The sequence below is a fragment of the Gossypium arboreum genome, chromosome 9 (assembly GCF_025698485.1).
Source record: "Gossypium arboreum isolate Shixiya-1 chromosome 9, ASM2569848v2, whole genome shotgun sequence".
In the NCBI taxonomy this organism is placed as follows: Eukaryota; Viridiplantae; Streptophyta; class Magnoliopsida; order Malvales; family Malvaceae; genus Gossypium; species Gossypium arboreum.
Genome location: NC_069078.1, coordinates 67047614 through 67062450, shown reverse-complemented (window position 1 = coordinate 67062450; position 14837 = coordinate 67047614). Strand labels below are relative to the sequence as shown.

At 35.4% G+C, this 14837-nt stretch overlaps 3 protein-coding genes and 1 long non-coding RNA gene across 5 annotated transcripts; 2 read left to right on the top strand and 2 right to left on the bottom strand.

Moving 5' to 3' along the window:
• Window positions 1-1225: 1225 nt before the first annotated feature.
• LOC128280525 (uncharacterized) lies at window positions 1226-2193 on the bottom strand. Its single transcript, XR_008270614.1, has 2 exons — window positions 1598-2193; window positions 1226-1499 (listed from the first exon to the last, which is right to left on the bottom strand). It is a non-coding gene; the product is annotated as an uncharacterized LOC128280525 (long non-coding RNA).
• A 497-nt stretch (window positions 2194-2690) lies between these two features.
• Window positions 2691-3446, top strand: LOC108451873 (late embryogenesis abundant protein D-7). The gene is made up of 2 exons (XM_017749571.2): window positions 2691-2829; window positions 2917-3446. The coding sequence occupies exons 1-2, from the start codon at window positions 2776-2778 to the stop codon at window positions 3277-3279; spliced, it is 417 nt and encodes a 138-aa protein (XP_017605060.1). The 5' UTR covers window positions 2691-2775; the 3' UTR covers window positions 3280-3446.
• Window positions 3447-4252: 806 nt separating this feature from the next.
• On the bottom strand, window positions 4253-8635 carry LOC108453768 (periodic tryptophan protein 2). Its single transcript, XM_017752058.2, has 7 exons — window positions 7324-8635; window positions 6878-7129; window positions 6700-6792; window positions 6152-6523; window positions 5111-5455; window positions 4800-5027; window positions 4253-4717 (listed from the first exon to the last, which is right to left on the bottom strand). The coding sequence occupies exons 1-7, from the start codon at window positions 8533-8535 to the stop codon at window positions 4547-4549; spliced, it is 2673 nt and encodes an 890-aa protein (XP_017607547.1). The 5' UTR covers window positions 8536-8635; the 3' UTR covers window positions 4253-4546.
• Window positions 8636-10003: 1368 nt separating this feature from the next.
• LOC108450536 (cytochrome c1-2, heme protein, mitochondrial-like) lies at window positions 10004-14175 on the top strand. Of its 2 annotated transcripts, none has more exons than XM_017748210.2 (9): window positions 10004-10145; window positions 10259-10282; window positions 10387-10442; window positions 11736-11932; window positions 12141-12420; window positions 12505-12576; window positions 12951-13067; window positions 13164-13229; window positions 13763-13973. In XM_017748210.2, the coding sequence occupies exons 1-9, from the start codon at window positions 10142-10144 to the stop codon at window positions 13787-13789; spliced, it is 843 nt and encodes a 280-aa protein (XP_017603699.1). In that variant the 5' UTR covers window positions 10004-10141; the 3' UTR covers window positions 13790-13973. The 2 variants fall into 2 exon arrangements, with proteins under 2 accessions (XP_017603699.1, XP_017603698.1); XM_017748209.2 differs by having other exon boundaries at window positions 10014-10145; window positions 13832-14175.
• Window positions 14176-14837: the final 662 nt, after the last annotated feature.

Below are 14837 nucleotides of genomic sequence, written 5' to 3'. Positions count from 1 at the left end.
TACAGAATTCGAATGATGTTCATGTTTGTTTATATTGAAAATAGACTCATTCAGAATTCTAAACATATAAATTTAAGCCCCTAATTATTTTTATCCATTTTTTTATGATTTTACAAATTTAGAACAGGGAAACCCGAAATCATTCTGACCTTGTCTCACAAAATTCATCATATCTCATGATTTACAATTCCATTTCTTACATCATTTCTTCTATAAGAAACTAGACTTAATAATCTTTAATTTCATATTTTATTCATCCTATAATTAGATTTCTATAATTTTTGATGATTTTTCAAACTTAGACTACTGCTGCTGTCCAAAACTGTTTTAGTACAAGATATTAATTACCATGTTATAACATCCTTATTTTCTTTTTCTACACCATTTCTCATCACTTTCTCTTATTTTCTCTTCACTAACATATCAAGAACATAAGACCTTATGTAAGAAAACTCTACTATAACATTATATCCATGTTTTATCAATAATAACAAACTTAAAAACATATTGAAATCTTGATATACTTACCTTGTTCTATTGATACTAATCTTTAACTTGATTTTCTCTCCTCCAGCTTCTATTTCTTGAATCCAACTTGATATTCTAACTCCCCATGGTCTCCTTAACATTTCTCTCTCTAGTAGCAATGGAAATTCTTTTGATTTCTAGGTGGAAATGGTGAATTTTGGTGGAAGGACCAAATTGTAAAGAAAAGAAAATTTCTTTCTTTTCCTTCTCTTCTAACGTTGTTGCATGCATGGAAAGATGATGAAAATTCTTCATCTTTCCTTCCTTTTATACTAAATTATTAATAATAAAATATCTCATTAAAATAATATATATCTAATTAAATAATCATAAAATATCATCAACATCATCATTACTTTCTAGATTTCTCTCTTCCAATTGATCATTTTTTCCTTTATTATCTTTTAAAATTCCATCCTTGAGTCATCATTTAATTTTGGTAAAATTTCAATTTAGTCCCTCATAGTTCTTCACCTATTCAATTTGGTCCTAATTCATTCATTTTCCTTAGTTTCTAGATCATTCCACTCTTAAAATATTTATACTATTGGTCCTTCAACTTTTTCATATTTATACTTAACCTCTTAAATTTTGAGTATTTACTCTTATGCAACAAAACTTTTCTCACTTTTACAATTTAGTCCTTTCTTGAATTAATATATCATAATATACTTCTTAATATTGACATAACTCAAAATTTCCCTTTATGTCACTTTATTTCGTTATTTTACTATATCAAGGATAATATCTTATTGTAAAAATTTTCAGGGTATTACAAAGACAGTAACCATATCTTTAGATTTTGTCCTGCAATCAGTTAAATATGGAATCTCATTAATCTCTTTTGGACCATTGATCATGATAATCAAAGTTTCTAGGAGTGGCTTATCTGGGTTTTTGAAAGGAGTACAATGGAGCAATGTCGATCCTTTTGTTGTGTGCTATGGTGCGTTTGGAGTTCTCGAAATTAGCTTGTACATGAAAAGAAAATCATACCAGTTAGGGATTTAGCAAGGAAAGTCAGTAGTTACATAGCAGAACTGGAGGGGACCCGAATGAAAACATTTACGTTTTCTTCCAAAAGGGACAACAGTTATACTGGGGCGACGGAGGGTACCACAGTTCAGTTTGATGCCGCTTTTGACAAAAGAAATGCTAGATCTGCCTCAGGTATAGTAGTTTGAGACCAGACGGGAGCTTTAAAAGCCTCAAAGTCAGTTACACATGAGGATACCCCCACCCCGTTTGCAGCAGAAGCCCTCGCAGGATTAGATACCATTAAGTTAGTAATAGAAATGGGGTTAACAACAGTAACAATAGAGGGGGACTCGAGAACAGTCATTCAAAAATGTCAATCAAAAGAAATGGATAAGTCGGTTCTTGGGGCGATTATTTATGACATACAGACCAGAAAATCCAGGGTTCAAGACTTTACTTTCAAGTTTATCCATAGAACGAAGAACATTCAAGCCCATAATCTAGCAAAAGAAGCGTTGGAGAGAAGGGAGGGCTCATACCTGGGAGGGAAGACGACAATTCAGAGAGTTGCAGACTCAGAGGGAAGATGGAGAGAATCGCTAGATTGAAGATGAATGGACAAGGAGTAGGGCGTAGTTAAGGGTAGCAAGGAATTGATATCTTAAGGAACGGCTATCTGCAAAGGCATGGCTGTTGGGACGTGAAAAGACGAGTAAAGCATTAAATGGTCAGGCTGTTAGATGTGACTGGAGGATTTTCTGTTGATTTCCTTTTGTTTTTTTCTATTTTTTATTCTTTATTGTCTTTTATCATCATTTCTCAAAAACGGGCTAGCTATTAGGGAAGCCCGACTTAGTTTGTTTTGTTTGTTTTGGCAGTCGGACCTGAGCCCAAATGTTAATTTGGGTATTGGTTTTATTCTATTTATAAAGAGCCCAGTCATTTTACTCTATAAAAAAAAATCTAATCCATATAAATGTGAGAGCTTTCTATAACCAACACGTGGTTGTCATATAGCTATATCTGCCACGCGTCGAAGCATCATACGCTGAGTAATCAAACAAAATCCTGCAAAAACAAGAACACATTTTATTTATCCATACTACAAGTGTATAGCACTGCATGGCAAGCACGTCCAGCACACGTGTCATAAAACAAGACGCGTGTTTCATCCATAATGTCCCAAAGTTCCCTATAAATAGAAACCACACATGCAATAGTAAACTCCCCAACAAACAGTTACACAATTCGAAGCAAAAAGAAAAGAAAATGGCGTCTCATGAACAGAGTTACAAAGCTGGTCGAGCTGAAGGCCGAGCTCATGTAAGAATATTATTAATTACCACTTTCGTCCTTCCATTTTCTTTTTCATTACCAGATTTTCTTTAACATTATGTTCTTTTATGGTAGGAAAAAGGTGAGCAAATGAAGGAGAGCATGAAGGAGAAAGCAGAAGCAGCGAAGCAGAAGACAATGGAGACCGCAGAAGCAGCGAAGCAGAAGACAATGGAGACAACAGAAGCAGCGAAGCAGAAGACCAGAGGAGCCGCCGAGACAACCAACGACAAGACAAAACAGACGGCGGGAGCTGCTAGAGGGAAGGCGGAGGAAACTAAGGAGACGGAGACAAGCGGAGGGATACTGCAGCAGGCGGGGGAGAAAGTGAGGAACGCGGCACAAGGTGCGACTGATGCGGTGAAACATACCTTTGGAATGGCGGATGCCGATGAGGATGAACATAATTATCCGGCTACTATTACTAGGAAGGATTAGGGTAGCATGTAGAGTTAAGATATTAATAATAGTTGCAATATGTACGTGAGTGGTTTTAGATAACGTACGGTTGCAAACGCTTCGTTGTTATGAGTGTTGTCTTACTTTGTTGTTTCAGCTTTTTTTTTAATAATAAAAAATTTACTTTTTCACTTTTTAAAAAATAATTTTAATAAAAATGTCTTTTTACTATTTTATTTTTTTCTCAATCTGTTTGACCGTGTGGAGATGCGGCCTCTCTAGTATAGAGCAGGGAGGACAGGTGAGAAAGGGACAATAGGTGAGAGCGGGAGCAGGAGCTGCCTTCTGGGTATTATATATAATTAGTTGTTTGTCCTAAGATGCCATCTATCTGGTTGTTACTTCAAACGAGACACGGTGATAGAAGTGACAGTTATCCATCAAATTTTCTATTTAGCTTTTATGATTTATAAAATTTATAATTTATAATTTTAAATTAGTAATAATAATAAAATTGGTAAGTTTTATTTAATTTTTAAAAATAAAAATATAAACTAGTCAACTAGTAAAATTGTAATATTATTATAAATATATAATTTAAATTTAATTTAATACAATTTAATCTAAATTTGTTTAGAGGAATTAGGATTTGTAATTGGATACTTGGTATAACCCAATTCATTTCTGTATTATCTAGACTCTATGTTTTTCCTCCCTTGAATTTAGTCGGAAAAGAAAATATACTAAAATAAGGTTAAGAGGTTAGGCCAATGATGTATGGTAAAATTACATTAAAAACAGTAGGAGAGTTGATAATTTGTATAATCTTTTTCGTGTATTCCACTCAAGTATATCCATTTTTATAACATTTTTTCTTCATCCGCAAGCTTAAATCAATTCATTTAACTTTTTGAAGGATTGGATTGATATTTCCTGAAGGAGCAAATTAGGAGACGGATACTGAAATATACGCCAACAAAACAATATATCAGTAGCTACCGATCAAATGAAATTTGAAAAAACAAGTGAATATACTTCCACATTTCTAAGGCATATATAAAAAACAACAATGAATCAGCATCTCCTATCGGAATGTCATCCGTGACTCTACAACATACCCGCATTGACGTCAAATGCCTGAAATATTCTCCGACTTATGCTCATGATGATGCCAATAACAACAGCAGCATGTATGTGCTTCATGTAATTAATGGTATCAGGCTCCGGGTTAGAACGTAATGAGCCGTAAATACCTTTCTTCTAAAGATATTTGACAAAATTTCGACTGATTAAATACGCTCGAGATTCATTTCTTGACACTAACAGAGCATAAATATCGAAGCATATATTCATTCAGAGCACATGTATCTGCTAAATCCTGGTGAATTCTGGTGATTGCCTTCTGCAATGATTTTAAAACGGGTTGAAGATTTCGGGAATTCTGCTGAATAGAGTTGCCATGAAGTTTGCAGAGTTCCTGCAGTAAAACAATTCGAACCATGTCAAAAGCAAAACATAATCGAACATCAAGGTATTTGATAAAATGACCAGAAGGCTACCTGACACCATTGAAGCACGAACTCTAAGTGTGGGCACCTTTCAAGAAGGTTGGTTAAAGCCTCTATTAATCTTTGCAAGTACCGATAAGGGATTGATGAAGCAACGGCTGGAACATCAGTGGGATTGACAGAGAAAATACACTTTGTAATTAGCGAATCTTCATTTAAACGCAAGCTAAGAATTAAAGCTCGGCTTGGCTGTTCTTCATTAAGTGCTGCATCTATGGCCTACATAACAATTATGACTAATTAATTCATATTGGTAAATTTAGTGAAACTCAAAAATTAAGGGAAAAAAAAAAAGAAAGTACCTCCGGTGTAACATCGATGTCGAGATCTGTGGGATCGAAGATAAATGAGTCATCGATTGAATAAACAAGAACACCCTCTGTCGTTGCTGCTGAGAAGCTTCGTCCTGTTGGTGCAATTTTAAGGGATTTCGTTCGGATGACAGGCCTTCCATTATTAGGCATGGATCCTGGTAGATTATATCCCACATTTCCCCGGGTTTGTTTGTCAATACCTTCTTCTGTGTCACTGTTATCATCATCGATTAAATTCAACGGACCAGCTTCTGTCATATGCTTCGAGTTTAAGAAGTCAAGAACTCCATCCAAAGAGAGGTTATGAGTTATTTGAAATCGTCGTAGTAGAACCTGGTTTCAAATGGAACAAAAAAAAAAAAATGAGTGGAAAGCATGTTGTAGAGCTTGAACTAATGAAAAAAGAACGTAGGAACGGGAACATGGGTGCTGACTACCGAGTAAGGGTAATCAAGCCGAGCTGAGCTCAAGTTGTAAGAATCTTGATTCAAGATTATCTATTCAAGCTCACTTGATTAAGCTCATTTACCTAGTAAAAACTAGGCGCTATTTTCAAAATCATTTGCAAAGTCAATTATTTATGCTCAAGCTCAAGTTCGAACCAAGAATTCTCCATACTAAAAAATATATATAAAATTTAAAAAGTTTGATTAAGCTCGCATGATACTGAAATTCAGCTTGCTCAATAACTCGAGTTGCTGAAGCTCAAACTCAGCTCAATGATTGAGCCAAATAAGTACTGGTTGAAAACAAATATCTCCAAAAAAAAGAGGAGCATGTCATGATCACTTTTTTTTCAGGTATTTGACATAAGTAAACTAAAGAAGGGCATGTTATGGCTCTCATATATACATACATCTAAAATGCCAAAAGAAGCAAGGGTTTGAATGGCACCTAAAATAATCCAAAAATGAAATTTTTGGGGGGTCAGTCTGAAAATAACATTTAACCAGATGAAAATAGGCTTCAATGTTCAAATTAAAGTATAATATCTACTACGTGGATAACTTATATGTATTTAAACTTTACCTGATCAGCAACATCATACATACAGATATATCTGCTATTTCCTCCAGCTAAGATGTAACTCCCATCAGCAGAGTAACATAAGCTTGTGAAGCACTTTCCCGAACTTGAGTTAGCTGCAGATCGTCTATCACTCATGAGTCGTCCTCCAGCTATATCCCTACGGCCTTCAATGGAGCGCATTGACTCGCCATCAATAGGGTCCCAAAAGTGAATCTGTCCATCTAATGTGCTGCATGCTAGTTGCTTCCCATCCGGTCGGTAAGTAAGGGTCAGAACATCATGTGTGTGTCGGAATGTTTCAACAGCACCTTTTTCTTTAAATACATTCCATAGCCGGACAGTTTTGTCCCATGATGATGAAGCTAATATTGCCTAAAAATAAAGAAACCAGAGGTGCACAGCTTATATAACGCCAGATAAAGATAGGTGAACAGTTGATAGATAATGTTAGAAGACACCTTCGGAATAAAGAATAGAATCGATGGATATAAATGGAAACTTAAAACAAATTGAATTCGCAGAAAACAAGTGAAGAAAAGCCAGCTCACATCTGTAGGAGAAAACATCAGCCCATGAACCGGACCTTCATGACCACTAAGAACCTCCAATAGAAGGTTTCTCCTCATTGACCAAACAAAAATCTGTAAACATGATGACAAAGAAAACAAAATCATGAAATGTGGTTTGCATGGGAATGTAAAAATCAAACAGCATTAGCCAATTTACCTCGAAAGAATCTAGAGTTCCGGCACAAATCACTTCACCACTTTGATCAGCTGCCAAAGAAACAAACTGCTTATGAGAGGGGGCAGTAAATGTTCTAAAGTTTCGATAACGCAACAGGTCCCATGCACGAACAGTCCCATCCAGAGATGCACTTAAGAGGCAATGGTTATTGGCCGTAAAATGGAGTGCAGTAACCGCATTAGTATGCTCACTGAATGTTACGAAGCAAAAGCCTGACGATACGGTCCATACCTGTGGCAAGAAAATTTTAAAGTTTCAGGTGTTCAAGTGAAATACATGCTGAAAAGCTGTGTGAGGCAAATATATAGCACAAGATTCTTAAAAGCTGAAAACCGATGCTATAACCATGAAATACAAGGACTATATTATGCATATCAACCAGGTAAGGTTCAAACCCTTATAACATCTCTCAAACTTTCATTTACCTTCACTTTATTATCATCGGCTCCAGTAGCCAAGAGCTGTGAATCCGGCGAATATGCCAGAGTATTCACATCAAAGTAGTGTCCCTGTTGCTTCAATATATAACTCTCTGACCGCCACTCCCAAACCAACAACTGCCCCAACTTTGCACAGCCGAAAGTCAACCAATTTCCAAGGTCATTGAACACAGCTGTTGTGAGCTTCTCTCTTGATATCGATAACAAATGTATGCAAACAAAGTCCGGCATCTGATATAATCCGAAAACCCCATTCGAGAATCCCACCACAACAAGATCAAGTCCCTTATGATAATCACATGCGGTCACTTTCGCAGGAGCTTGCATAAAACAATCTTTCCTCAACAATTCCCATTTGCCTCCACTCAAATACCCCTCACCTTCACTAAATCCACTTTCTTTCCCATCAGAATCCTTCCTTTTCTTACCAATTCTTTCCCCATCTTCACCTTCCCTCTCCGGCGTTCCTGGAGAGGGTGGCTCCACATCCATCAGATCGTCATCTCTGGCATCACGATTAACATCATTTCCACTATAACCCCAACTAAAAATAAAACCATCACGAGCAATAGTATATGCTTTATCAACTCTATTCTTCTTCTTATCAACACCAAAGAAGCAACCAACAACAGAATCCCTATGACCAAGAAACAAAAATGGTTTTTTATAATTGCCCTTTTTTTTATCCACAAAAAACAACCTCCCAGTCAAATCTTTAGACCCAACAATCAAATATTTCGTATCATTATCCCAATCCATTGACAATATCTTATCATTGCAATCAGCGAATGTTCTAACCAACTCAAACGCAAAAACTTCCCTCTTAAACCCAGGAGATTTCCATATTTGCAACAACTTACCGGCTGCAACAGCTATGTATTTCCCATTGGGGCTAAACTTGACGGCGTTTACTGGATGTTTGAACGTTATGCGATGCAACACCACTCGACGAGGGAGGTTGATGAAGAGGCAACGGTTGTTGTCGTCAACGGTGAGGAGAAAAACGCCGTCAGGTGAAGCAGCGATGCGGCGGATATTGCTGGAGGATTGGATAGGTAGGGTAATGGTTTGGGATTTGACGAGGTCGGTGACGGAGACGCGGTTACCTACGGGGGAGATTAGGTTGGTGTTTTTTGTTACCACGGCGTTTCCGCCACGGTAAGGGGCGCCTAAGAGGTTTTGGAATCGGTAATTCATTGGATGGTGACGTGCGTTTGGGAGGTGGGAAAGTGAAGGAGAAGTTATGGAGCGGTGAGAAAAAGGGTTTTATGTAGGGTTTAAACTTTAAAAGAGAATGCAGAAACAAAGAGAAACCTTATTGGGCTTTCTGAACCGACCCGTAAAATATACTATGGGCTAACTACCAACCCAAAACATTACTAAATTCATCCGGTATAGATTTGTCTATGGGCTGAGCTAGGTCCTAACAAAATTTTTGACTCGAGAGTGGCCCGATTTGAAAAATAGATATAAATTTTTGTCAAAGCTCAAATTATAGATGTTAAATTTGGGCCTATACCGGATCGTATTAAAATTAAAATATATAATATATTAAAAATATTAAAATAAATATTTTCAATAAATTGTAAAATTTATACTTAAATAACTATAAGATAAGTGTAACTTAACAAGCAAATATCTCTAAAATAATAGCAAAATTAATAATAAAATAAAAGTTATACGATATTCAAACAATAACAACAATATAATAACAATATAATAGTAAAATGGCAACAAAACAGCGGGAAAACAACAACAAAACAACAATTTTTTTTTACAAATTCGAGTCGAGCCAAATTTTTAATAGAAATGATCAATTTATTTTTGATCTAATATATAAGAACTAATTTATTCATATTTTGAGCAATGAAGATAAAATATTAATAAGAAATACTTTACCATTTAATTATCAACAGGAAATATGTTAAGTAATAGTTTTTTAGAAATAAAATAAATATTTGAATAACATAATTTACACGAGAAATTTTGACTCACTTCTCTTTCGAATGAGAATATTTGTGTATTTTTTAGTCTCAAAATATTTTAATATAATAAATTTGAATTGTTAATTAATTTATTTAGGTCTTAAAATTAATATTTTAGAAAATTTTAAAATTTTAAATTTTCTTTATATATTCTTTAGATTTAAAAAATTATAATTTTAAAAAAATAAATTTTAAAATTTTTATAAATATTTTGAATTTTTTGAGAGAGATTAATTTACTTATTTTTAAAATCGATAAAGACCAAAAAATATTTACATTAATTTTTATTCAATTATTTAAATTATTAAAATTGTAAAACTCAATTTGATCTGCATATTTAAATTGACTCAAAAAATAGACTAATTTAATTTAATTAACTTAAAATTTTAATTTTCTTTTCAATATTTTAGAATTAAAATATGTTGCAAGCAAAACACCATGTCGAAAATCCCAAACTTTCTCACCATGGTGGTGTAACGGAATGACTTATGAGAACCAACGATCTAACTTCCCTCGTAATTGCGTATGATGACACGTGCACCCGCCAAGACCCGAATTTCCAACATACGAACCACTATTCGCTTTATAATCAATCTTAATTTATCAAATGTTCATCTATTCTTTTAATACGACGACGTATTGTTTGGACTAAGGAGAAAATGCGAGAGGTGTTCAAATTTTCACCATAATCTCAAATACACGCGTCGCCACTTCATTTGATCTCTCTCTATCTGCTTTTTGTTAATCTCTCTGCCTGGAACTGCAACCAAAAACTGTCCATTGACACTGTTCTCCTTTTTTTCTCTATTTGAACAAGCATGGGTATTTTTTTCTTAATCCTTTTTTTTTTTCCTTTTAATTTTCTCTGCTATGAATACATTTAGTTCTGCTTCTTTCTGAATTCTTGTCTTCTTTCACGTTTTCTTTTTTTACAGGTTTAGGCCATAAAATCAGGACCGGTATCAATGCTTAACTCATTCATCTTTGTTTCTTTATTTAAGTATGAATTCATCTCTTTTTTTTTTTTGTTTAAAATTTTGAATTTTTTTGAATTTCGAATCAGGATATGCGAAGCTCAGCTTTCTTTCGAGACTGGCTCGTCAGTCTCATGATGCTAAGGTACGATTCCCTTCATCATCATCTTTTTACCTAAACAAAAGTTGAAGCTTAATTTCTTAAGTTTAATGATCCATGCATCAGTGTTTTGTCATGTTTATCATCAATGTCTGTAATTTATGAAACATTTCGGGTAATAGAAGGGAGAGTATAGCAGGATTGCTTCAAAACTAAAAAGATTTAGCTAGCTTGACAAAACAAAATGTGCTGTATAAAAATTTGGAGATAAACACTAGAAGCGCGTTGATTATGAAGACTAAGTATATGGCTATATTCGATTAAGATGTAATTATATTCGATGGTTAAGTAATGCCAATAACAGGGGCTTCATGTACCAGAGGGATAATTATGAAAGACAAGGAGACTGATGAAGTTGTTAAGCATAGATCACGGTTGAGTGGCTAGAGTGGAGAAATGCAACAAGAGTTTTGTCTGATTACAATATATCTTTGAGTTAGAGGGTGAAGTGCTATAGTACAACTACTAGACTGCTTGCTATATGATACACAAATGTTGGTCTAACAAGAATCCGACATATACAAAAGATGCGATGTTAAGATATCTATGCAGTAAATACTAGGAATGACAAAGAAATAAGGATATTCGTCTATGAATTAGGATAGCTCCTATAGAGGATAAGTTGAGAGAAAATTGTTTATAATGGTTTGGCCACATATGATATAGATTAAACTTTAAAGGGTGTACTTGTTAGAAGGATGGAGCAAATTGACGTTGCATAGGGTAAAAGGTTGAAGGAGTAATCAAAAGGACATGGTTGGAGGTGATAATTAATGATATGACGCTATAAGAACTTGAAGAGAGGATTGTGGTGAATAAGAATAATTGGAGGAAGATGATTTGTATTTCCTGCATAAATGATTCATGTCTTGGTTCTTGTAGCCAGCCTGAAATAGTGCAGTTGTTTTGTCAAGACTGTTATTTTTTACTTGGTTATGCCTTGTTAAGTTTTAGAATATCCATAGTCATCATGAGGCTTTCATTAACCAAGTCACCGCCATCTGTTTAGCGCTTTTGGTGTTGCAGACTCGAATATGTTTGAAAGGACAAAATGTTTTTGGAATTGGTTTTAGCACTTGGTATAGTTCATGTGGCAAATTTTCTGAAGAAGTTTGGAAAGAGAGGATAGGACTAGCACTTTGTGCTAAACGCAAAAAATATATTATAAAACATGGAATACGAAATTAGTTTATGCCAATATGAAATTTTATAATTTTTTTCTTACTTTGGGGTGAAAGCTTTTTATTCCCTTACATGGTTGTAAAACACTTTTTGCAGACTCTTCCAGCATTGCCCTGCCAAATCATGAAGCAAGATGGAGATAGACTACGATCCCTTGCACTCTTTGGGGCAGGGGTCTCAGGGCTTTTGGGTTGTGCTACCATAGCTTATTCTGATGAGGCTGAGCATGGTTTGGCGGTTCCTAACTATCCTTGGCCTCATCAAGGCATACTAAGCTCATATGACCATGCTTCGTAAGTTTTTTTTTTTCATTTCTTTACACCATCTCTTTGCAGCAAAAATTGAATGTTCTTGTAAGAGAATTTTCCACTGTTTTGGTTTTCCTAATTTTCTGCCATGTTTTAGTGCCTTTGTATAATGTCAAACATATACCTATAATTGATGGATGCTGTCTATTATTTTTGTATGTTTGATTAATATGGATCAATTGTACATGAGCAGTATCCGTAGGGGTCACCAGGTCTACCAACAAGTCTGTGCTTCTTGTCATTCAATGTCTCTAATCTCATTTCGAGATCTCGTTGGTGTGGCGTACACCGAAGAAGAAACAAAGGCTATGGCAGCTGAGATTGAAGTGGTTGATGGCCCTAATGATGAGGGTGAGATGTTCACCCGACCTGGTAAGCTTAGTGATCGTTTCCCACAGCCATATGCAAATGAACAAGCAGCTAGGTTTGCCAATGGAGGTGCATATCCCCCAGACTTAAGCCTTATCACCAAGGTGTCTCTAGCATCTTGATTTCATGAAAATAAGCATCAAATCGAGTTCCTTGTAATTTCAATGTCTAACTCTTTGTCCTTTCAGGCTCGTCATAATGGCCAGAACTATGTGTTTGGTCTTCTAACCGGTTATCGTGATCCTCCTGCTGGTATCTCGGTAATTTCTTTTTCCACTTTCATATAAAATTTTAATGAATATGGAAATCTATGATCTGTCTCATGGCAAGTGCACAATCGTCTCATCATGTTCAACTTCAAAGATACAGCTCAGGTTTTAAACCTTGTACTTTCATTAGTGCGGTTTCTTTCATCATGGCTAGCCCTTCTGGTGTGTGTGTGTTGTAATTTGATGGTGGTTAGGGATGTAGATTTATGACAATATGTGTTACTAAGATAGTACATATAAAGCAAATTTATGTAAAATATGGCTCTCTTACTCTGATGACGAGAAACATTATAAAATAACATTTTCTTGTCTTTCATTTTTCAATGATTTCATAACATCTGTTGTATGATACTCCTCTATCCTAGATTCGAGAAGGTCTGCATTATAACCCTTACTTTCCTGGCGGTGCAATAGCTATGCCGAAAATGCTTAACGATGGTGCTATTGAATATGAAGATGGTACTCCAGCTACAGAGGCCCAAGTAATCTTCTTAACCATCCAGTTCTAGATCATTGTGCAAGCTTCATTGGCTCAAGAAAATGTCTCATCTCATGTTCTTTTGGCAATCTTGGTGCAGATGGGGAAAGATGTGGTGACATTTTTATCATGGGCAGCTGAACCGGAAATGGAAGAGAGAAAACTGGTTAGTATTTTTCCCCCTGCATAGAGCTTTATGTTCCATAGGAAATAAGCTGGTACAGTTAAACTAGGTCCTTGACTGTTGACTTTTGATCCTCTTACATAGATATATCTACTTGAAAACTGAAAATCATCCATCTCATGGCTAAAAATCATGTGAAATGGATCAATAATGATTGGTTTTTGGCATAATTAATCACTTTTATGGTTCTTGCAATAGGAAATCTGTATGCTTGAGCATGCTCATAGAACCAACCAACTTTTTAGTGTTTTCAGCTGCAATACTAGTAAAAGAAGTTAGTGGTTGTATTACTCAGATTTAGGGGTGAGTGCTAGATAAGTAGATGTGTCTCAATGACTTCTAATGTCATTTTATATATTTAAACAGTCCCATCCTTCTACGGCTATATCCTTGTTTGGATATGTCAGACATGAGTACTTAAAGAAAATTAAAAAGTCAAGAGTAACATAGCTTAGAATATCTCAACTTGAAGTATGTGAGACTTCCCTATTGTTTTGTTTTATTTTCCATTTCAGCACAGTTTGAGATGGGAGCTGAGGTAGCTCTACTTAAGACATTGAATTTGGTGTGAAATTTTGATACAGATGGGGTTTAAGTGGATATTTGTGCTATCACTTGCACTTCTCCAAGCAGCTTATTACCGGCGTTTGAAATGGTCAGTTTTGAAATCCCGAAAACTGGTGCTTGATGTTGTCAATTGATTCCCTTCTGTTTATTTGAGAAAAGATAGATTGGTAATAATTAATTCATTAAACTGCTAATACAGTTGGAGAGATTGATCTCCTTTTCCCTGTACTATTTCTTTACTTAGCTAAAGAATAAGCTGCATTGAATTGTATTAGGATCAGAAACCTAAGTTACTCGGATTTGGGTGTGAATATTGGATTTGAGTATGTATTTGACGTATGTATGTTTAATTTATATAAAATACGTTAATGTATTTAGAGGGTTCTTAGGAGATTATTTCCCAATACCGACGTCTGAAATGTGTTGGACAAGAACATTGTTATATCTACACCTCGTGAGCTCACCTCGTGCGCAACCGATCTTGTAAACCAACACCTTGTGCTAAAGGCCACCGTGAACCCATAATGTGGGCTCCCTCATTCTTGACATGGATAGAACACTTGCCATCCGAACATCACATTGATCCGTTGTGCTGACTTGACAACTCATACCTACGAGGGAAAATAGTCAGTAGATCAACTACAAAGCCTTCACAAGAGTGACACTTGGCACCTCAATAAGGACTGGCAGTGCCCCTCTTTAAGGCGTTCAAGGAACGGGATCTTCTCTCTCACACGCACACCTGCAAAAACTTTTCCTTCTCCCTTTTAACTCTTATTACTAACAATCACTTACAGCTCTTCGCCCTCCAAAACAGCTGTTAGACAGCTACAATCCCAATTTTATATTAATAAGCATCAAGTACAAATATCTTGAGCAAAATAAAAAGTCGAAGCAACGTAAAGAAATGATGATCTTATTCATTTGTGAATGATGGAGAAATGTATTATTCAGTTATGGAAGTATGCACTTGAGAAGACATAGATCGGTAATATTCAATTCATTAGACCATCTAGGTTATTG